We start from the raw sequence: 24,984 nt of genomic DNA, 5'->3' as shown, positions 1-24,984 counted from the left end.
TTGCCCATGTGGGAAGCTTTCTTCTTCAGCTATTTTACTGGCTGAAGGGTATTCTCTCATACAGTTAAATCAAAATCTAGGTAGTTAATCTCATACTGCTGGGAATTAAAGCTGCTTCCATTTTTTCACTGTCATACAAAATGCTTCAATGAACATCTTTGGACTTAATACTCTTGTACACATCTCTAAGTATCTCCTTATAACAAATTCCTAGAGGGAGAGCTGCCAGGTTAAATGGTTTGCCCATTATAAAGGCGTTTTGCTGCAAATTAACAGATTATTCTACAGAAAGTTTACCATAATAAATTATTCCACCAGTAAGTTATGAGAATACCCAATTCTATAACATTTGTAATGTATTATTATTACCAATGTTATATTTCTTTTAAAATACTTCTGGTATTTGTCAATATAATTATATAACTCAGATGACTAAAGACATGGAGGTTAAAAATAATCATATATTTATAATTAATTTGTGTTTCTTTTTCTTTTTCATATGCTCTTTGTCCTAATTTCTACTGAGTTGAACCACTGAAGCAATAATCAGATGTAGGTGTGAGTATAAAATATAATAAGAAATGCCTTAAGTATTCCTGTCCCAAGAAGTACTTCCCTTTATATTTCTTATAATTCTCTTTTAACTAAGGGGACAATCATTATTTTGGGGAGAGAGGACATGATTCTTTTATTATATTTTTTCTAACTCATAGAACAGATGTTGAAAATATGCGTCGAATTAATTCATTTTTTATGAGAAAAGAGCAAAATAAGGTGCTGCCTCTTAACCCTATTCAACAAGTTCAAAGCCATCAAGGTAAGAATGGCATAGCAATAGACTCTTTCCAATGACGCTGATGTCTGAGCAAGAACAGAATATTTGCATGATAAGCTAGCTGCTGCAATAAGAAGAAAAATGAATTCCTAGAATCACTTTATGCCTAGCAGGTTTAGGAACACTTGACTAACTCTGTAATTTTGAGTATTACTTATCACCCAGGTGGGTGATTTTCAATCTTTTTGAAGCTATGACAACCCATCTTCTTATGGTAGAGAAGATGGTGGTGATAGATGGTAATGCCACCTGTTTACCCTATTCTACAAGTGCCACATGGGATGCAGTACCATTTTAATTAAAAAGGACAATTAAATTTAATTTCATATGGAGACTTATTTGAGAATTTCAAAATACTTCTCGGCCCATCACAGAAACTCTCTACCTTCAGGTAGGCAATAAGTGCTCTGAATTGAAGTGGGCTGAGAAGAAAGTAGGGTGTCAGGAATTCCTTTGAATGTAATGTATATATTATATTATGAAGTGCTAAACAGATTCCTATTTAGTAAAACATCCAGAAATTTCTGGGTCAGCTACAATGGTTGATAAGACCCTACCAACCAGGTAAAACAAACTGCCATCATCCATTTATTAATTCACTAGGCATTTATTGAACACCTACTTTGTGCCAAGAATTGTTTCATGCATTGGAAATATTAGCAAATAAGGCAGAGATGAATTGCCACCCTGATGAGGCCAACATTTTGGTGAAGGATGGGCGGGCAGGGTGAGACAGATAATAAACAGATAAAAACAGATGAACAAGAAACGGAAAATAGTGGTAAAGGCTTTGATAAAAATAGGACAGGGGAATGGGAAAGAAAGAGAATGACTTGATGAGGTGTGTGGCAAGGGGGAACTTTAGATGGGGCGGTCTTGGAAAACCTCTTGGAGAAGTTGACATTTAAGCTGTGCCAGTCATGCAAAGGTCTTGGCAAAAGAGCATTCTAAATTGAGGGAAGAGCAAATGCAAAGGCCCAGAACCAATCTGATGTGTTGGGGAAACAGAAAGAAGGCCAGTGAGTAAGCACGCAGGGAAAGTGGTATGATCGGGGCTGATTCCTGTTCTTCCTCAAGCCGTAGTGACGAGTTGGAATATCATTCTAGGGGTGATGGGCTGCCCCTGGAAGGTTTTAGGCACAGAAATGTCATGATCCAATTTACAATTTTAAAAGATCACTTGAGTTGGTGTGTGATGGGTGCATTATCATGGGGCAAGAAGGGAGGCAGGGTTACCAGTTGGGTAGACACTGGTCATCCAGGTAAAAGATGCGGGTGTCTTGAATTAGGGGGTAGCCATGGAGGCAGGAATAATGAAGCCTCAAAATCCTGTAGCTCTTATGTTAAACATTTACTTATATACAGTGGAATATTACTCAACCATAAGAAAGAATGAAATAATGCCATTTGCAGCAACATGGATGGACCTAGAGATTCTCATTCTAAGTGAAGATAATTCAGACAGAGAAAGACAAATATCATATGATATCACTTATATGTGGAATCTTAAAAAAAAAGGATACAAATGAACTTACTTACAAAACAGAAATAGAGTTACAGACGTAGAAAACAAACTTATGGTTACCAAGGGGGAAGGGCAGGGGGGGATAAATTGGGAGATTGGGATTGACAAATACCCACTACTATATATAAAATAGATAACTAATCAGGACCACTGTATAGCACAGGGAACTCAATACTCTGTAATGACCTATATGGGAAAATATTCTAAAAAAGAGTGGATATATGTATATGTATATGTGTAACTGATTCACTGGGCCGTACAGCAGAAAGTAACACAACATTGTAAATCAACTATACTCCAATATAAATTTTAAAACATTAAAAATCAAAAAACAAAAAAAACATTTATGGCACTGTTCTGATGTTGTCTGTTGACTTTTTTGCCTCTTCCAGTAGACTATAATATACTTTAACTGCTACCATTTATAAAGTGCCCCACATTACTCTGGGCTTTATACACATGAATTCTCATAACAGTTGCATCCCAAGTTCATATGTGGGGAGGTTAACTAACTCCCACGGCCTCAAAGCTAGTGAGGGGTCATATTAAGATTTACCTAGGTCTGCTGGATTCTGAGCAAGGAACAACTCTTAGCCAATATACTACAGTGTCTTCATTTTACCAACTTCAGGGGCAGAGTTGGTGCAGGGAAACCAGGGCACAGCTGAATTTTTATAATAGTTCTTAAAAGGCAAAGGGCAGCAAAATTACCAGGAAGGGAGGCCCTTGTTTAAAATGCAGATTCCTGGGCCCTACCCTGAGCATGCAGAACTGGAATCTAGGGCTGTGGGCTGCAAATGTGCCTTTTAAAAGTGCTCCCAAGCAACATTCAATAAAATCTGCAAAGACTGCAAAGTAGGCACATAATAAACAGTGGGTGAATAAAGAAATGTAACAGGGAAAGGGTCACAGACAATGAAGATCTAGGGTACTTCACCTCTCCAAACTCTGATCCAGAGAAAATGTAAGTTCATTTTGGGGGTGGGCCCAAGTGGAGCCTCAGCTAGCCATCTCAGATCCACTCAGAAATTTATGATGTGACTAACATATGGGTATGACAAACTCGTGTTCTGGAAGCTTTCTGTTTTAAATAATTTCACTTGATGACCAGGTGCTAAGTCCAACTGTCTCCCCAGCTGAGGAAGTACAAGCCCTTCAACTGGTAAATACCACCTATTTTAAAGGCACACAATCTTTAAAAAAAAAAAAAAAAAACATCATTTTGATCTTCTGGCACTTTCCACACACGGGCCAATTGACCCCTTAGACACAATACACACAATACCCAGGGTCCATGAGATTTTTAGGAGCTCACAAAACATTTAAATTTCTTTTAAAAATCAGAAGAAAAACCTGAATATATTCTAGCCTGGATTATATTCAACTTTTACCAATGCAGCTATAAAATGTAATAAAAAAATTTTTTTTTAATCAAGAAATGCACATGAAGGCAACAACGTCTAGGGCACACAGAAATCATCATGTGGCCCTGCTTTACTCACAGCTCTGGGCCCAGGTGACAGACACCTTACCTGACAGGCATTGTACAGGAGCTGATGTTCGAACTTCTTGATCCCAAGAATGTTCTGGAACATCTCGTAGAGTTGCTCTTTGCTCAGAATGAGCTCGGAAGCTGCGCTGGCCGTCATCCGGGCCTGCTGCTTCCTGGGGTCCTCTTCCCCGCGGTAAATGGCATCAAACTTGGCCATCCAGGAGCTCAGCACGGTCTCCTTGCTGAGGCCGTCGATCTCGGGCAGGCTGCGCACCCTCTTCTCGATGTGCTTCTTGAAGACCTCCCGCGAGTCGTTGGCGGAGCAGCCTCCACTCTGCACCATGCGGGCCACGCGGTCGCTCTTCAGGAACACCTGAGCAAGAGCAAGGCAGGACAGACATCAGGAAGCCGTCCGGCAGTCACACGCTCCCTGTGAGGCTGGCGGCTGGGCCTGGGCGGACCCCCTCACGAGCCTCCCGGGAGGCACCAGTGTGGATCGCATCCTGCCCCGCTACCTCCTAGCTGTGGGAACTGAGAGAGGGCCTTTACATGTTTTGCCTTCGTGTCCAAATCTGGAAAATGGGAGTAACAATGGTATTTACTAGGTTGTGGAAAGGATGAAATGAGACAGTCATATCCTGAGAGGCAGCATACAGTGTAGAGACTCAATTGCTCACACAGCCTGGGGCCTTCCTCTGCCACTTAGTGGCCGTATTTCTTTTGGCAAATTAACCTCTTTGTACCTCAGTTTTCTCATCTATAAAATGGGGATAACAGTAGTTTCTACAGCACAAGTGTTTTTAAATGAGGATTAAATGAGTCAATATATGATGAGCACTTTAAAAAGTGGCTCATATTAATGCCATATAAGCTGTTGTGGTTGTTATTATTTTTATATGTAAAGTATCTGGCATGATGTCTGGCACACAGCACTTTACATAGTACATAGTCCACTATTTACGTCTCATTTTAGCCTCTCAGTGATACTCACCACAATTAGAATTGAACAAGGATTAGGTAAATATGTATTTAATGTCTGTCTCCCCTCCCCAAATGTAAACTCCACGTGGGCAAGGACTGTGCCTTTCTTGTTCCCCCAAATATCATCCATCTCTAGAGGGGAGCCTGGCGCTCTGAGAGTGAATGACAAGGCATTACACTCGATCCATTTTGTAGAAGGAAAAACCAAGACTCCAGAGAGGGGAAGGGACTTGCTCTTGGTAACTCAAACTGGCTGACTCTAAACACATGGTCTTTTGACTTCACCCTGGTTCCTCCCTTTCCTACGGGTCTCACCTGCCTGGTGGGAGAACCGCTGGTTGCTTTGCTGGTGCTGCCTGGGTCCTGGGATGAAGCAGCCATTAAGAATAGTTTGCTTTCACCCCGGTGCCCACCATTCAGGAGCTTATACAAGCTATACAGTTCTAGGGTGTCATACAAGGCAGTGAAGCTGCCGCTTCCCATTCACAGAGAGGAAACATCTGACACTTCTGAGCTGTGTCCTGGTCATACTTCAGTAAGTGCATAAATAGCCTTCCAGAGGCGGAAGAAATGTTCACTCCCTCGTCGGATTTCAGGGGATGCCTTTGGTAGGCAGTTGCTTGAGGGGCATCTCATTGCCTTCTGCTTCATCACAAAGCCTTCCTTGGGGAGGAGAGATGTTAGAAAGATGGGCTCCATTTATTGTCAATTGAATGAACTAATTTAGAGAGAAGGGGGGCTGAGGGTTTGCTTCACAGGCTAGAGGCCATGGCCAGCTCCACTGTGCCTGGGAACTGGTACTCAGTTGAGACCTTAGAGTTCATTTAAAAATCAATTATAGAAAAAAAAAAAGTTTCAAATGAATCCTCAGGACTTACGAGCTTTAATGAGCTAGGAATTCACCCAAAACTCTGTAATGCTTAATGCAGGTAGTTTCTCCATGTAACACACTGTGTCTCAGCTATAGGTCTAGATCTCAAAGAACATCAAAGTTGTGAAGCAAAAGAAGTTTCTGGAGAGGCAGTATAACATTGTGACAAGACTTGTAAACTATGATCCCAGGCCAGCTCTGCCACTAACTTGCTGTGTGACCTTGGGTAAGTTACCTCCTTTCTCTGATCCTCTAATTTCTTTTCTGTACACTGAGGGAGTTGAACTATAAAAGTTTGAGCTTGTCTTTTCAGCTGTAATGTTTATACTCTTCTTCATGAGCCCATTCACCCTTTCTTGGGACACTCACTGGGGGAAGGCACGTGCCAGGTGCCAGGGTTACAGTGGGGAGCAAAACAGATGCTGATCCAGCCCTCATGCCTCCATGACATCATCCTAATCATCCCATACAAATATCATTACAATCTGGGGCAAGTGCTAACCAAGGGAAAATACACAGGTTCATGGGTGCCCGTAGCCAGGAATATATTCCAATATGCAGTTAGGAAAGCCTTCCTGGAGGAGACATGAAATGTGAAAGATGGGTAGGAAAAGAGTGAAAGAAGGAACAATATGTGTAAACACACTGAGCATCTGAGAAAATAAGGAGAAGCCAGTATGGCTGTGGCAGTGAGGGGTAGGAGAATGACCAGTATAAGAGGGGCAGAAAGGGCCAGATGGCCAAGGGCATGGGAGGCCCCATTAAGAACATTAGTTTCCATCTGAAGGGCACTGGGAAGCCATTGAAGGCTTTAAGCTGGGACATGACACAATCAAGTTCACATTCTCTGGCTTTAATGTGGAAAACAGACCTGAAGAGGGACAAGAGAATAGGCAAGAGGCCAGCGGAGAGACACCTTATGAGCACGGGCGAGTGATGATGGTGGTAGGGACGCAAAGGGGTTAATTCTTTGTTGTCAGCACTAACGACTATCAGAGGTGACTTAAAAAACATTCAATCAATGATGAAGCCGTACTCTCCTCCCATTTGTCCATATCAGTGTCCCACAAACCTGGAGCAGGCCCCCGTTATAAGCTCTCAGCACCATATTCCTTTCTCCCAAAGCCCTTCCACAGCTGCCATCTGTCATTTGTCTCTGTGACTATTTAGTTAATATCTGAGGCTCTAGCTAGACTGTAAGTCCCAGGAAGGCAGGAATTGTAGCTGATTTTTTCCTATTATTTCTTCCGAGCGCCTAAGACAGTGCCTGGCACAGAGCTGGTGGTACGTTGAATGAGAGAATCAGTGAATGAACGACACGAACAAAGCAGACATCTCAAAGCAGAGACCCTATGGAGGTTATATCTGGATGGGGGAAACGGAGGTAAAGGAGAAACCAACAAGCACAATATACTGGTCTCTTAAAATGATTGACTGACGCTACATTTTTCCATGGGACCTGACAACAGGGGGTAAGAAATGAGGAGATTGGCATGTTGGTCCCAGATGGCATCCGTAACTGGTGACCCCTGGACCCAGAGCACATTATCTGTTTCCCACAGTCCCTTCCTTTGTACACAGTAACCACTCCATAAATATTTGTTGAACTACTAGTAGATGGCTTTAGATAAGTCACTTAACTTCTATGAACCACTCTCTCCTTTGCCATCACATGGGGTCCACCCAGCCAGCCTTCTTTGGTGAGGATCAAACTGAAAGGACTCTGAAAACTGGAAGGCTCCCTCTGTCCACATGTAGGACATGACTGCCAGGCCCCAGAACGAAAGGAGATGAGTGGAATGTCAAGAGCATAGAGGAAGGAGGCGGAACATCGAGGTGACAGCCAAGTGCCAAAAGGCAGCAAGACAGCCACGGGGAGAGAGGGCGGTAGCGGAAAACTCATTTTCCAGGCACATCATCTGTCTTGGCTTCTCAGTCTGTCAGAAGGGAAGTGGGGCCAGTGACGTGCTTGCGTGTCTCTAAAACGACCCCTGAAACTCACTTGTACTGGGAGCTCTACCTGGTATTTTGGGTTTTGTTTTCTGTTTCATTTTTTGGTAGCTGTTGCGAGAGGTTTCAACTCCAGGCATAGCTCTATGCAGCACATCCATAAATCCACCCCTCCTCCAACTCCCAGACAGGTAGGTCATGATGGGAGAGGGCAGATAAACAAATAAATACGGAATGGGGAAGGGCAGTCAATTCAGCGACTTAACGCCATCCATCAGTCCTTTGCTGCATCGCCAGAGCCAAGCAACCTCAAGGTTTTAGAAACACACAAGCACATCGGTAATTGATGACTGTAGACGATACGGGGTAAAGCTGACCCAGCTCCTGCTTCTTTACAGACAGTCTGAGAACACAAGATGGATCCTTTCTTGCTCTACAAAAGCGTATCATTTCAACATAAATGAGAAAAATACCTAGATGCTAGAGTAAATAAGATTTAAAAAACCTACAACAACCAGGTTACTAATGAATTTTACTGATGAATGGCACACACATAATGGGAGCAGTGGGCTTTAGTGTCAGATGACCTGGGATCAAATCCTGGTCCCACCAGGTGCTAGCTTTGCCAGCTGAGCAAATTGCTTCATCTTTCTGGGCTTCAGTTTTATCATCTTTCAAATGGGAATCACAATCACCCTCCCGTGTAGGATTTGAGAGAAGATTCAATGAGACAATGAATGTCAATCGGTGAGCATGGTGCTCTACTACAAGAATGTAATAGAAGTTACCTGTTATTTTTAAATAGAGTATCATGAAGCCATTAAAAAGATAACTATTTTTTTCATCAGCATCAAAAGATGTCCATGAACTTATGGTTACCAGGGGGTAAGGGGGCGGGGGGAAGGGATAAATTGGGAGATTGGGATTGACATATACACTCTACTGTATATAAAATAGATAACTAATAGGGACCTACGGTATAGCACAGGGAACTCTGCTCAATACTCTGTAATGACCTATATGGGAAAAGAATCTAAAAAAGAGTGGATATATGTATATGTGTAACTGATTCGCTTTGCTGTACACCTGAAACTAATACAACATTGTAAATCAACTAAACTCCAATAAAAAAAAAATCCCGCGGAAGATGTCCATGATATGCTGTTAAACCAGAGACTTCCAATGGTAGGGGTGAAGTGGGGTTGGGGCATAGGAGCATAACCCTTGATTGAGAACATCACAGGTAATAACACTTTTGCTGATGAGAGTATATCATATGTGTGACTTTTGCAGAAGTCGAAAGAAGATAGAAAACAACTGTGAAATGAAACAAGAGGGTTATTAATATTTTTTAGTTATTTTCCATCTTAACATGGAAATCAAGGAGCTATCTTTATGTGTATAGACACATCAAAAAATACCTAGAAAGATATATGCCAAAATATAATAGTGGTTGTCTAGGATCATGGGATTACACATATTTTTCTTAACCATTTCATTTACATTTTTCCCTACATTGTCTATTTTTATATTTGGCATGTTTGACTTTCACAGTCATTTAAAACACCCTTTTCTACATGGAAAAATGAGAAATTTTACCTTCACTGAGGCAAGGTGCATGTTAATTTCTAAAATAAAAAACATCTTTGGATCTTAACGTTATTATTCACCAGAAAGTAAGGTTATCCTGGGCAAACTTAGGAAGCACATCTGGGGCCATGAGCTGTGGTACGTGGTGGTAGATTAGGAACAAAAGTAGTTCCCTTTCCCCTTTCTATGCCCTTTTGCCCTGCCTTGACCTTGTATCTTCCACACCCAATGTCCAGGCCCCAAACTAGGGAGTGGATTGATTCCATAACTTTCAACTCTCCTCTATCATTTCTTTCCCTTTTTTTCCTTAATATTTATTATTTATTTATTTGGTTGCACTGGGTCTTAGTTGCGGCCAGCAGCCTCCTTAGTTGTGGCACATGGGCTCCTTAGTTGTGGCATGCGAACTCTTAGTTGCAGCATGCATGTGGGATCTAGTTCCCTGACCAGGGATCGAACCCGGGCCCCCTGCATTGGGAGTGCAGAGTCTTATCCACCGTGCCACCAGGGAAGTCCCGCTCATTTATTTCTATACAGCACGTGGGCACTACACCACCACTCTTCCCCTCTAACCTTAATATATTCATAATAGCACTTTCCAGTTGCTAGATTTACAGGGAGGTTGTGTGTCTGAGTGTGTGTGTGTGTGTGTGTGTGTGTGTGTGTGTGTGTAATTTAATCCTGACAACAATTATGCAAGCAAGATCCTACTACAGATGAAGAAGCTGAGGTCCCACAGCCCGTGTGCAGCAGAAATGGAGTTCAACTCCACATCTTTTGGACACTCAACGCATCCTCTTAACCACTTGGCCCTCTGCCCCCTCCTTCCTTGCCTGGCTTTTTTCACAAGAATGAATGCCTTTAGAATGGCTAGTTACTATTTTCCTAGGGATATATCTGTTTCAAGGCTACTGAGGAATTATAGTGGTTTTGCTTATTGGAAAATGTGTAGCTTTATTTTAGAAAAACAGCCAGGTGTGACCTGACATCTACTTTTCTTAGGTTAAAATAAGGTCAGTCATAAAGGCAAATGAACGTTTGTCACCCTGTGCAGAGAACACCTGCAGTTTTTGTCTGCCAACCGTCCGTCCCCTTCTGATGACAGCACCTCAGTCTGAAAACACCTTTGTCACTGCACACAGTTTTAGTGGGACTGTCAATCACAGGGCCTTGCAAAGGAAGGACAAGGTCCTGTGATTGACGATCAGACTTCCCCTTCCAGGGTTCAGATTCAGAGTGGGGAGGCCTAAGAATGGAATGGGATTGGAGTAGATTCATACCAGTGATGGCGTGTGCATTAAATCCTGCTACCCGGCTTCCTGAGGCTAAGCTGTCCTGGTTTCCATCTTTTCTTTAGGTTGGTTATTTCCTTTAATAACAAAACAACAGTTGTTGTTGTTATTATTAGGGCTTAATTCAGCCACAGTCAGTTTCTTTTGCTAGCAACCGAAGAACGGTGTCTGATACACCATTCAAATCTGGTTTGACAAAAACTAACTGGGGCTTTGTTAGAGAAGATCAGCTAAAACCAAAACGAAACAAAACTCAGTCATAACAGTGGCACTGGCGGAAGACCAGATATCGTCTGTCCTGTTCTTAAAATGAGTGTTGGTATGTCTTCTCTCTTATTCTACACTCCCTCTTCCCACCATATCTCCCCATGTTTCCTTCCTGGCAGGATCTCAGTGAGGAAGGTTCTGTAAGACCTTTCCATCCACCTTTTTTCTATGATGTCGGGGCCAGCATGTGAAGGAACCAAAATTAAGCAGGGAGATGCGGAGGGAGGTGAGGATGGAGGGTGGGAGGGCTTATGTTTCACAATTTGTCTTAAAAGAGCTGAGAGTTAGAAAAGATGAGGGGGCGCTGGAGAAAAGGGTGGGCTCTCTGATGGCTTAGAACCGTGGCTGTGAAAACAGGATAAAGTTGCTGGGCCAGATCTCAGAGCATCCATCTCAGTGCCCACCCTCAAAGCCACAATGAAAGAGATTAAAGGATTAATCTCCTGCTCTGCTTGATCTGCTTTGCCACCTGGGAAGGACAAAATAAACCTGCATGCTCTCGAGAGCCATAGGGAACCTTGGTCTCCCTCTATCCTGGAGACCAGCTTGCAAGGAGTGCTGGCCAGCTGGGGTCAGACTGGGCTGGATGTGGATGGGCACAGATGGCAGAAGGACAGTGGCTCCCCACTCCCTTTAGTTTTAAAAAATTACTCTTTACTACTCTAGCAAGTTGACAAACCATTATTGTCTTAGCAAAACAATGCCATTGCCTGAAACTGACTTTAGTAACTGACTATAGTAATCTATAGTAACTGACTATAGTCAGTTTCTGGAGAAAAAGGTTGGTTCTTTTAAAATTGTCATTTTCACTGGTAAATTGGGATGTGTCAGTGTTTATACAAACAGTGGAGTGGAGTGTGTGTGTGTGTGTGTGTGTGTGTGTGTGTGTGTGTGTGTGTGTGTGTGTGTGTGTGAGGGGTGGGGGCTGAGAATTTAGAAGGAGAGTATCTGTTGGTTTTGCCTGTTGAGCACACATTCCCCCTTCTTCTGTTCAAAAGCACGCCCAATTCCTTGATGGGAAACCAGGCCATTTTCAACACAAACGGTTCCAGTACAACCGAGCCTGCACTCTGGCTCCAGCGGTGGTATCTGTCCTGGGTCTACGTCACCCCTCATCGATAGTGATTAGTTCAAGGATGGACACAGGGCCCATGTTGGTCCAACCAAGTCACCTGGGGCCTTTTGCTGGGACTCTCAGCAAAGAAGTACTCTCTTTGCCCCTGGAGTTGCTAAGCTGGTAGGATGGGAACTTCCAGTGCTGTCCATATAGAAAGAACCTGCCCAAGAATGCAGCCAACCAGGGAAGAACAAAGCCGAGGTGTGGGGGGAAAGATACCCACCCTGCTGGCATCTCTGGAGTCTCTGGATCCAGCCACATTGATCCAGCTAAAGCCAGATCTATCTCTGGACTTTTAAGCTGCTTGGGCAAACAAATCTCATTTTTGGCTTAAGCCAGTTTGACCTAGGTGTCTGTAATTGTAATCCAAAGAGTCCTGCCTGGGACAGATACTGACAGGGAAACAACTGCATCCCAGAGGAGGGCAGAGAAAGAGACACGAGCTTCTCCACTGCCCAAGAGTAGAGGGAGAGAGAGAAAGGGATGGGTAATCAACCTGGAGCGCTCCCCAGGGAAGGATTAATCCTGATCCCTTGACTGGGGACCTCTGTTTCAGAGGATTAGGCTTCCCAGGAAACGTGAATCTTAAGACTCTCTAAAGCTTTGCTAATGAATACGGTAAATAATTAATACCCCACATTATTTCCTGTTACTCAGATCTTAATATTAAATATTCAGTAATTTCTTAATGTCTGTATCCTCACCAGACTTAAAGGAAGCTCTTTCAAATAAACTAGCCACGATAGAGGAAAATATCAGGATCACTATAGATGTCGTGGTAATTTCCAGAGACTCATTAGCAAGTTGATGACTATTAATTTTCAAATTTAATTAATAGACAGAAGTGGCACTTCCTTGTAATTTATATCATTAGTCAAATGAGCCTTCTCATTAAGATCTGCAATCTACAGGTTTACAAACTGGTGAATGACTCTAAACATGGAGAACCATTGATAAGGAACTACCTGGTCTCAACTGGTTTTCGGATTTTGACAAAAGGGGGAAAACTTAATTTCATTCCCTGGTGGTTTCTAAACAGAACTTTTCTTAAATATATTTAGGTTATTCACTACCACACCACCACTGTGATTGCAAACCTCATTTCCACTCTCCCTTAAATCCAGCCGAAAAATGTGTCACATCAGATAAAGCACCAAGTTCAACCCTTATTGGCAATCATTAATACTACTTGTAAAATGAAAAAATGTTTAAATTTGACACATATGAAAACAAACCAGATGTCTAAAACAGATCCAAATAGAAATTTCACTGAGGAAACGGTGTGCAAGATGAGTCTGTGGATGGACCCAGCAAACATCACAGAGACAAAGGCTGTTTACTATTAAAGGCTAATTAGCAAACCAATCAATAATATTTTCACAAGATCTCATTGCAATCTTGCTCCACTCTCCCCATGAAAGAAGGAGTCAAGTGCTGTAGCAATAGGAAGGAGAGTTTTACCGAATCAATCAAATAACATTTTTAAAGCATCTACTGAGAAATGGAGCACCCAATGGGCAGAAGAAGCATGTACTTGGAGCATCAGCAAAGTGGGAGCACCTATGTTTTTGTTTTAAAATAATTTTCTACCTAATAATTGAAAAAAGAAAGGAAGGAAGAAAATCAGCAAAGCAATCCCATGGGGGAAAAATCAGAAGTTTGTTGGGTTTCCTAACACCTACTTCACAATGTATTGTTATGAGGTTGAATTGCATATGGCAGGATTCCATCAGTTTTTTAATGCTTAGGGGTTGGTTTCTAATGGTTTTAATCTAGCCTTGACAATAGGTAAGACATTTGGGGCACAGGATTCCAAATACAGAGAATATCTGGTTCAGATGAAAATAGATTAATATAAAGTTAAATGTCTTTCAAAGACCAAATGATATGTATGTGAGGTAAACATTACCAATAGGAAGATATGGCATGTTCTCTTCATTAATGACGTACAAACGATAGCAAATGTGCACATTTTGAAAGAATAACTACAAAATTTAAAATACTAGTGGAATTCCAACTTCACTTTACTGATAAATGAACCTCTGAGGTCTAGAGGTGAAAATTCACTTATGGTATATACTCAGGATATATTTTCTCACGTACAGGTTTCCACCTGAGAACAGTACTGCATTTTGGATGCTGTTCTAACTTGCAGAAAAGAACTCAGAGCACCATTTTAATGGAAAGAACAAGGAAGCTAGTGAAGGCAACATCCTTTGGAGGTGTTACCATCCTTTAGAAAGTGGGTGAGTGGTGGGAAAATGCTTCCAAGTCAGTTCAAGTCTTAGCTTGTGGCATTTTAACAGCTGTGTGACCTTGAGTAATTAACCTAACTTCTCTGAGCCTCAGTCCCTTCATCAGTAAAATGGGAATAATAGCAGGACCTAACTCAAAGACTGCTGTCAAGATGAAACAAGAAATGGTACATAAAGCACTCACCACTCTGCCTGTTATAACAATCAGTTGGCAAACATAGCCTTTCTTCCCCACTCCCCCCATACCCTGCCGAACAAAATGCTGTTTTCCTTTAAATTGTAACCAATCACCAACCCCTTGGCCTCAGGAGGGATGGCCCTGTAGAAGGCCAAGGCTGCTATTCTCACTGACCAGTAGTTCAGAAACCCTGAGCTTCAGGCTCAAGCAGTCTTGGAATTCTCCTGCCCGGTTCATCTTACCTCATAGTAACTCTGGACAGCATTCATAAAGGCTTCGTCAGCCACGATTTGGGTTTCCCCATTGAGAAAAGCCTGAAACCGGTCCTTGACTGTCTGCAGCTGCTGTTTGCTGATCTGTAAGAAACAGAGAAGTAGGGGACGGTGAGGAATTTCTCTAGACAAGGATCACGGTTACTTTACGTTGAAGACGCCAGGCCCATTGACGTGCTAGAGCCGGCTTATACAGGCATGTGGGAGCTGATTATTATATTCGCGGGAATTCTGTGAGGCAGCTGTTAAACAAAGCCATTACTAAAAATTAATATAAATTATAGCTAAATTATACTGAAAACAAGGGTAAGACACACTCAACATTCAATGCTTCCTGGTTATTTTATCACATTTGCTATTATCTGAGTTTTTGAGGTCACTTACATCTATGTATTTGTATGGTGGAAATGATATAAAATGTGGGGCTACCACACATTTCTTCCCAATTTTGCATTCAATGATTTTTTTATTGGAAGCTAGACATCAGCCAAGGTGGGAGTGTTTACACCATGGAAATTGGCAAATGCTACAAATCAGGGTTGGGATTCTTTTGTTTGGTTTTTTGTTTTGTTTTTGTTTTTTTTGGAGATGGTTTTTTCAACACACCATTGCACAGGCCCCTCAGGTGGTCTGAAATATTCTGCTTTACAAAGATATGATAAACAAAACAGTAAGGTACTGACATAAAAATGGACACGTAGATTAATGGAACAAAATTGAGAACCCAGAAATTAACCCACGTATATATGGCCAACAAATATTTGACAAGGGAGCTCAGAATACTCAATGGGGAAAGGATAGTCTCTTCAATAAATAATGTTGGAAAACCGGATATTCACATGCATAAGAACGAAACTGCACTCCTATCTTACACCACTCACAAAAATTAATTTAAAATAGGTTAAAGACCTCAATGTAAGACCGGAAACTTTAAGACTACTAGAGGAAAACGTAGGGTAAAAGCTCCTTGACATTGGTCCTGGCAGTGATTTTTTGGATATGACACCAAAAGCACAAGGAATAAAAGCAAAAATAAACAGGTGGGACTACATCAAACTCAAAAGCTTCCACATAGCAAAAGAAACAATCAGCAAAATGAAACTGCAACCTATGGAATAGGAGAAAATATTTGCAAACCATCTACCTGATAAGGGGTTAATATCCAAAGTACGCAAGGAACTCATATACCTCAATAGAAAAAAAAAAGAATAAAAAAGTGCAGAGGACTGGAATAGACAATTTTTCAAAGAAGACATACAAATGGCCAGCAAGTACATGAAAAGGTGCTCAATGTTACTAATTATGAGGGAAATGCCAATCAAAACCAAAATGAGCTATCACCTCACACCTGCTAGAGTAGCTATCATCAAAAAAACAAGATACAGGCATTGGCAAAGGTGTTGAGAAAAGGGAACCCCATGAACTGCTGGTAGTAATGTAATTTGGTGCAGCCACTGTGGTTCCTCAAAAAATTAAAAATAGAACTACCATAAGATCCAGCAATCCCACTTCTAGGTATACATCCCAAGGAAAGGAAGTCACTATCTTGAAGAGATATCTACACTCTCATGTTCATTGCAGTATTATTTACAATAGCCAGAACATGGAAACAACCTACCTGCCCATCAATGGATGAATGGATAAAGAAAATGTGATATATGTATGTATACACACACACACGTGTGTATATATATACACATATGTACACACACATATAAATACAAACACATATATACACATGTATACATATATATAACACGCACACATTGGATTATTATATACACAGAGACACACACACAGACACACAAGTTGGAATATTATTCAGACATAAAAAAGGAAATCCTGCCTTTTACAACAACACGTATGGACCTTGAGGGCATTATGCTAAGTGAAATAAGTCAGACAGACAAAGATAAATACTGTACGTTCTCACTTATAATTAGGAATCTAAAAAATCTGATCTCATAAAAAGAGAGACTAGAATAATGGTTACTGGGGGTTGAGGGGTAGGGGAAATGGGGTCCAAGGGTGCAAACTTCCAGCTACAAGATGAGTAAGTTCTGGGCATCTAATATGTATAGCATAGTGACTATAATTAACAATACTCTATTAAGTACTTGAAAGTTGTGAAGAGAGTAATCTTACATGCTGTTACCACAAGAGAAAAATGGTAATTATGTGAGGGGATGGAAGTGTTAACTAACCTTATTGTGGTAAGATTTCACATTATATACATGTATCAAATTGTCACATCAGACATCTTAAACTTATATATGTTATATTTCAATAATATCTCAATAAAGCTTGGGGGAAAATACCCTGCTAAGTGCAACATGACAATATACTGCCAGTAAAGTTTTCAAACTTTACTGTTGTTACATTCATGATCACATGAAAGGTGATATTTAGGTCCAAGATACACTTCCAGGATGTGGCATAGATAATTTGGGCAGTAGGTTATGTGTAATTCCCTGCCTCATCAAGCCCGCCTTTCTTCCCCATGTAGGAAAGCATTCCTGAAAGATTCCTATTTATTCTCCCTCCTCCATCCTTTATCTGGCTGTGTCCCACTGTCCTTCAGTCTCAGCATGAGCAGTGCTAACTTATGAAGCCCTTCCCAAACCCTAGCCTACATCTTCCTGCTAAGTCATTCCGGGGCACATCATTTATTCTAACTACTTGTTAGTTATGATCAAATTTGTTAGATGATCTGCCTTTCCTTGCTATTTTGTTCTTTGATGTTTCCCCAGGGCCAGCTTAGTGCTTTAATACATGGCAGGCATTCGTGTTAAATGAATGAATGAATGAATGAAGTGTATGGAAGACAAATTATTTACGAATATCCTTTCATCAGTTCTAATTTATCTAAAAACAAAGTCAGCTAAAAACTTTACTCTTTTAACCATTATTTATGCAAAGTCACACTTCCTAATTGACAATGGGACACTGTGAGAACTGCTGCTCTAGTAGAAAGAGGAAGGAGATCATTCCAGGCTCAGTTCTATCGACCATTGTGTCATCTTGGAAAAGCCAACTTACGTTCTCAGAATTGGCCACAGACTTAAAAGCCTTTCTGGAATAGGGCCGGGTTTAAATAAATGAATGTTATCCTAGCCTCAGTTTTCTCACTTGAAAAGTGATAATAATCCTTATTATTCACTACCTTGGGATAGTTATAGCTATTCAATGACATGAGTTCTTTAAAATTGAGTTTGTATATTCATTTAGAGTGTTTGCGTCGTTAGAGTCAATGTAAGTCTTGCTAGTAGAAAATAAAGCTTCAAGCTATAGGAGACTGAAGCCTCACATGAACTTTAACTCCATCAGGAAATGAATCAAAACAGACTTTTGAGAACAGACATAGATGAAAGTTGGGGTGCTTTAGCTAATTTTTGTACTTTGGGAGAAGTGGGGAATAGTGAATTTGGGGGCAGATATAGAGGGGTTAGTTTTGTATCACATTCATATTTGTTTTGTTCTAGAGCACCACTGCCCAATATCAGTGTAATTTTACATTTTCTAGTAAATTTACATTTCCTAGTCACATTTTAAAAAGTAAAAAGTAGGTGAAATGAATTTTCATATACTTTGTTAGACCCAACATGTCAAGATAATATCACGTTGACATGTAATCATTAGAGAAATTATTAATGAAATATTTTACATTCTTTTTTTACACTGTGTCTTTAACTCTAATGTACTTTACACTTAAAGTACATCTCAATTCAGAATAACCCCATTGTAACTTTTCAGTAGCCACATGTGGCTAGTAGCTACCATACTGTACAGCGTGGGCCTAGCGTATGGAATGAACTCACTTCTAAGCCGCTTAAGCTTTCCTGTTCTGACCTAACGATATTGGTTATCAGCGGAGTTATACAGAAAATCATAGTTATTTTGTATGTGCTTGAAATCATTTACACTGAAATATCAGGCAGCGGTTGATTTGCTCATAAAAATGACATCATCACATGAATTTCTTTTACGCAGGTGGATTTAAGTCTCAAACCTTTACAGCATAGCACCACCAGAGGCATCTCACAGAATTTCCTGCCCAGAATTCCTTCCAAGTCTGGATTCATACTAACTCTGCATGATTTGGGGGGTGGGATGGAGTGGGGTGATGGGGCAAGAGAGGGAAGGGAGACCCATAAACCGTGCTTTTGCCTTAAGTGCTTAAGTAATTGAAATAAAATAAGGTGCACACCATCTGAAGGATAAAGATTGTTGACCCAGGGCAAATCCATTATCACTCTAACCTTTTGTTAAATAAGCCTAGTGTTCATTTATTTAAGAAATATTTACAGAGCACCTAGCCCCTGCCTGGTCCTGCCCCAGGCCCTGAGGTCAACAAAATACATTCGACCTCTCAACTCACCGGCCAGGGCTAGGCACTGGGGTATCAGCATACCAAAAACAAACAAAAGTATGGTTTAGGGTTTCAGAGGAGAGAGATTACAGACTATAAAACTCACAAAACGAAATCTGAAAAATAGATATACGTATATGTATAACTGAATCACTTTGCTGTACACCTGAAACTAACCCAACATTGTAAATTAACTACACTATGACATAAAATTAAAATTTTTTAAAAATTACCACAAATGGGATGGTTTACAAAAAAAAAAGACCCAAAAAGAGAAGGCCTCCAGGAACATTCATTTCAGTTGAGTTCAGAGAACTCATATCATGAAGCCCCACAAAACATACCCCACTTCCCTGGATACCCCAAGTTCCAAGCAGGAGAATTAGGGACATGGATTATCGTAGCAGAGCTATGTTTGAATCTGGGCTTGGCACCTGCCCATCCATGTTCACTACTTTTCTCACCACTAATTTAACAAGCATAGTGTCCGTTTAGTCCACTCACTAGCTGTGTCTCACTAGGCAAATGACTAACCTCTGGACACCTCAGCATTTTTTACCAGTAAAATGGTGCCAATAGTGACCTCATACAATTGTTGTCAGGATTAACTGTGATAAGTAAAGTATCCATTGCAGAACCTGGCACAGCATGTACGCTCAATGAACATCAGCTGCTGTGAAGCTTGATCCTCTTCTTTGAGTCTTCGCCTTGAGAAAGGCAAAGACTGTTCCCTTGAGAAAGCATGCCCGTGGGAAAATTCCACATGTATCTTCAAAATCCAGCCCATGGGCTCTCCTTCCCAGACTTCCCCAGGTGGAGTTTTCTACTTGCTCAGGACTTTGTTCACAACCCTAAGGAGGGCACATGCATCATGCTCTGGAGTAGTTCTTTACTTAAACACCAGTGCTCAGAGGCAGGGTCAGGAGTTGAGAATGTAGGCTTGGGGTCAAAGGGATATGGGTTCAAATCGTAGTGGTACCACTCGTTTCCAAGGTGGCTGACTTGGGAAAGCTACTTTCCCTAAGCTTTGGTTCTTCAAGTATAAAATGGGGATTATAAAACCTACTTCCTAGGGTTGCTGGAAAGATGAACAGGAAATGGGATGATGTAGCCACGGATCTTAGCACACTCTGGGACAAAAGAAGAGTCCAGTGATAAGGGGCAGACCATAGACTAAATGCCCCAGGGCCCTGCATGATGGGGCCTCTGTCCACTCCTGGCTTTGTCTTGTCCCACTCTGCTCTCCACTGACTCTGCTCTGGCCACACTGGCCTCTTTTCTCCTTCTCAAATTCACCCTAACCTTTCTTGGCCAGGAGCCTTTGCACTTGCCATTCCCCCTGCCTGAGTTGCTCTTCCCCCGCCTCTCCCCATGGCTGCCAACTTCTCCCCCTGAAGACTCAGCCTACCCAGCATGTCCCGCGAAGGTCTTCCCAGACCACCCTGCCTACCATGAGGCTCCCCCAAACTAATCTCTATCAAGTTGCCCTAGACCCTATGCGTTTCCTCCACAGCCTTTATGACAGTCAGTATTTACCTTTTTCTAAGATAAATTTATTTGATTGAATTATAACCTGCATGTAGAGAAATATATCTCATAAGCACAAAGCATGAGAAATCTTCACAAAGTGAACTTTCCCATGGAGCCAATTCTCTTATCAAGATAAACAACATGACCTGGACCCCAGAAGCTCCTGCACGTCCCCAAAGGCATTACCCCACTCCAAAGGTAACCTTTTTTTTTTTTTTAACATCTTTATTGGAGTATAATTGCTTTACAATGTTGTGTTAGTTTCTGCTTTATAACACAGTGAATCAGCTATACGTATACATATATCCCCATATCCCCTCCCTCTTGCGTCTCCCTCCCACCCTCCCTATCCCACCCCTCTAGGTGGTCACAAAGCACCGAGCTGATCTCCCTGTGCTATGTGGCTGCTTCCCACTAGCTATCTCTTTTATTTTTATTTTTTTTGAATTTTTGAATTTTATTTTATTTTTTATACAGCAGGTTCTTATTAGTTATCTATTTTATACATATTAGTGTATATATGTCAATCCCAATCTCCCAATTCATCCCACCACCAACCACTGCCACGTTCCCCCCCTCGGTGTCCATACGTTTGTTCTCTACATCTGTGGTAACCTGACTTCTATCATCACAGATTGATTTTGTCTGTTTTTGAACTTGATGTCAGTGCAATCAAGCATTACGAGATTCTGGCACATGTTTGGGGGTTGCAATCGCTTGTTCATCCTCATTGCTGAGTAGTACAACATGGTATGACTCTACCACTATTTATCCATTCTCTCATTGATGGACAGTTGGGCCTTGTTTCTTTATTTTACAATTCTGCTTTATTTTCATTGTCTATCTCCCTATAAGAGCATCTGTTTCACAGGTACAAGAAGCACATCTGTCTTGTTTACTGCTGTGCTTCTAGTGCCTGGCACATAATGGGCTCTAACCAATTATGTGCTGAATGAATACATATGCTTACTGAGGGTTTAATATATCCCAGGCACAGTATTAAGCTCTGAAGATATAAAATGACCAGGGCACAATCTTAGCTCTCTGTTTGCTTACAGTATAGTCAGAGATCATATTCATTTTTGATTCCTTAGCATCCTTTTGCTGACTGTATAAGTGAATGAAAATCTCTCTTAGGTGCTCCCTTAAATAACAAGTCTAAGAACCGATCTGTAGGACAGAATTTATCTCTGGGTAAAAGTAACTAACCTAGATAGGATTGAATCCTGAAGGTGACCTTGCATGAACACACCAAGATAATTGGCCCAGAGTAGCTGACGGTACAACTCTAAATAGACAAACAGGCTTCTATGAGCCGCTTACAAACAGAATCCTCCTAAAAGAGAAGGCCATCTCAAAGCATTCAACATGTAAGGAAACCACTTGTGCATCAGATCAGGATTCAGAATTGAAGTAATGAGTTCTGAGAGCAGAAAACCTGAACCAATGAAAGGTAATTATTGTAGAGAGAAGTGCTGCAGCAGCAGCATTTGCTAGAACTCTTCAAGCATTCTTGGTTCAATCCACCTCATTAAGCAAGGCCTGAAAATTCCCACTGCATTTCAGGCAGTTTGTAATCTACTGCAGCATTCTGGAGAAGTGTGAAATGGGATCCACAGTGAAGAGAAAACCACATGTTCTAAATGCTGGTCTCAGGAGAGGCAATGTCGAAGTTAGAGCAAGCTCAGGTCAAATCCCAGCTTGAGTACAAGTCCTTGGGCACGTAGTTAACATTGGTTTTCTCCTGTGTAAATAGGAGATAATCTTATCTATCTTGTAGGGTTTTTGTGAAAACTAGATGACATAATATATGTAAGGTACATGTAGCATAGTATATGACACAGAGTAAGGACTCAATGAATAAATGAAACTAAGAAGTATTACTGTTAGGATTTAGTTTTTCCTTTCCCCTTTCAATCTTTTAATCTTATTTCAATGCTCCTTTTTTTCTTGTTTATTCAGTCATTTCAAGTTACATTTACCCCCTCTTGTTCTTCCCATTTTAGAGGCTGAAAAGCCAAAGCCAAATACTTTTTTCCTGTCACTGTTGCAGCTATAGGTAGCCATGTAACAGAGGCAGAAAGGTATTGAGGGTCTTCTGGAAAAGCTTTTGAATGAAATCCTCATAAAAAGGAACCTATCTGGGTGTATAACCTTTTCCTTTCTTGCTGCCTCCCTCTTCTGCTGAGAATACAAATATATTGTCTAGAGCTGTGGTATCTACTGTGTAACCATGAAGGAAGGTTGTGTTGGTACTTATATTTTTGAGGAGCTGCTCAAATATTTATAAAATACCCATCTCTGGCCTTCTCATTATGTGAGAAAAAAAATGAAGTGATATTTGTTTAAGTCATTGTGCTTTTTCTTTTACTTGCAGCCAAATGCTTTCCTAACGTATACATATGACTTTCTCTAGGCATGAGAAAAAGCATACTTCCTAAGGTTCTGATTGGTTAATATGCCTCCTATGAGAGCAGCCACTGTGTTATGAAAGAGGGAAGAAGCAATGCTTACCCAGAAAGAATGACTCTAAAATGGTAGCATTCTAAGCATAGGGAAAAGGTAGTAGAAAATCGTTTGGGGTGTTGAAGAGATGTTTCAATTATACACGTACATGAAGTCCTTCTCTTAAGTATAAGGTGAGCACTGTAGATTACAATCTATTAATGTGAGCTATGATTTTTCTTTTTTAAAAAAGAAACTATTATTCTATTACAGAAAACTGACAAAAATGTCAACAAGTACTTTATTTTTTATTATTATTTTTTTAAATCACTCATTTTATTTATCTTAAAATTTATTTATTTTTGGCTGCATTGGGTCTTCATTGCTGCATAGGCTTTCTCTAGTTGCGGTGAGTGCGGGCTACTCTTCGTTGCGGTGCACAGGCTTCTCATTGTGGTGGTTTCTCTTGTTGTGGAGCACGAGCTCTAGGTACTTGGGCTTCAGTAGTTGCAGCATGTGGGCTCAGTAGTTGGGGCTTGCGGGCTCTAGAGCGCAGGCTCAGTAGTTGCGGCACACGGGCTTAGCTGCTCTGCGGCATGTGGGATCTTCCCAGACCAGGGATCAAACCTGTGTCCCCTGCATTGGCAGGCGGATTCTTAACCACTGTGCCACCTGGGAGGTCCCTCAACAAGTACTTTAACACTTTCTTTTTTTTTTTTTTTTTAAAGATTGATTGATTGATTGATTGCTATGTTGGGTCTTTGTTTCTGTGCGAGGGCTTTCTCTAGTTGCGGCAAGCGGGGGCCACTCTTCATCGCGGTGCGCGGGCCTCTCACTATCGTGGCCTCTCTTGTTGCGGAGCGCAGGCTCCAGACGCGCAGGCACAGTAGTTGTGGCTCACGGGCCTAGTTGCTCCGCGGCATGTGGGATCTTCCCAGACCAGGGCTCGAACCCATGTCCCCTGCATTAGCAGGCAGACTCTCAACCACTGCGCCACCAGGGGAGCCCTCAACAAGTACTTTGAAAGCTTAAGTTAGTCTAGAGAGATGAGGGCAATGTTTATTTAATTTCCTTTCCTTGAAGGTTATCAAAATTTATATTTGTCCATTAATTTTATTCATAAATAAAATCTCCTCTTCCTACAACCAGACTAAAATATATTCTACCCTAAATGAAGTCTTGTTTTAAGGAAAATTAAAAATCATATCATCCTAACCAAATATTTACTTATTTCTCTAAAATTTTTATCACCTTCTATATTATGTACAATTATACAACATATCCTGAAAAAAGCTGTTTTATGTGAGTTGTGTTCACTTGCTTGAGGAAATAAATCAATTTGAAAGGCTTCATCACAGAAAAATATGACAATAATTTTGAAATGTAAGCTGAAAGGGCAAAAGTATTGAAGAGGGAGAAGTTATGCTGGGGCTGTAACCCTGGCTTTCTCTTTGGAACATGATTTTCCTAAAATTCAACCATTCAAGTAATGCTTTCATAAGTATGCCCTCTCTATATACCAACCATACTACTGTTTACTTTAAATTTTGTCCTGAATGTATTTCAAATAACTTCATTTTTTAACTGAAACTCTAAGCAATAGTACCTGTGAAATCACAGGTTTTATGTACTAGCTATAGCTAACACAGATATGTACTATTATCTTCTATCCATCTATCACATTTTTAAAAGTGCTTCTTTAGAAAAAAAATTTTAATCTGCGATATATAAAAGTTCTTGCTCCTTTTTTAAAATTTTAGGGCAGCAGCTAAATATCTTTAACTTAATTACTACCTTTAAAAATTCAACTTGAATTTTTAAATCATTAAGTAATAGAAAGACCAACCAACTGTGTTATTCCTAAAGACCTATTTGGGCAGGAGAGAAAGAATGAAGCGTTCTATGACCCAAGAAAAGTGACCTTGGGAACAGAATTTAAACACTAAGCTGGAATTCTCTCAGAAAGTATTTATTTAGTAGAAGAGGAAAAAAATTAGGAAAAATGAATTTAGAGA

The 24,984-nt window shown here is 40.9% G+C and overlaps 1 protein-coding gene across 4 annotated transcripts in view; it reads right to left on the bottom strand.

The window, feature by feature from the left end:
• The window catches only part of CADPS (calcium dependent secretion activator), a 483,330-nt gene that overhangs the window by 357,828 nt on the left and 100,518 nt on the right, over positions 1–24,984 (bottom strand). For all 4 annotated transcript variants that reach the window (XM_068557631.1, XM_068557633.1, XM_068557634.1 and 1 more), the window contains exons 2-3: positions 14,596–14,709; positions 3,893–4,225 (exon numbers count right to left, since the gene is read on the bottom strand). In XM_068557631.1, coding sequence (XP_068413732.1) covers positions 3,893–4,225; positions 14,596–14,709 — 447 coding nt within the window. The remainder of the gene's footprint in view (positions 1–3,892; positions 4,226–14,595; positions 14,710–24,984) is intronic.

Source organism: Eschrichtius robustus, chromosome 12 (genome assembly GCF_028021215.1).
Source record: "Eschrichtius robustus isolate mEscRob2 chromosome 12, mEscRob2.pri, whole genome shotgun sequence".
Taxonomy (NCBI): domain Eukaryota; kingdom Metazoa; phylum Chordata; class Mammalia; order Artiodactyla; family Eschrichtiidae; genus Eschrichtius; species Eschrichtius robustus.
The sequence above is the reverse complement of the archived record's forward strand: the minus strand, read 5'-3'. Positions and strand labels throughout refer to the sequence as shown.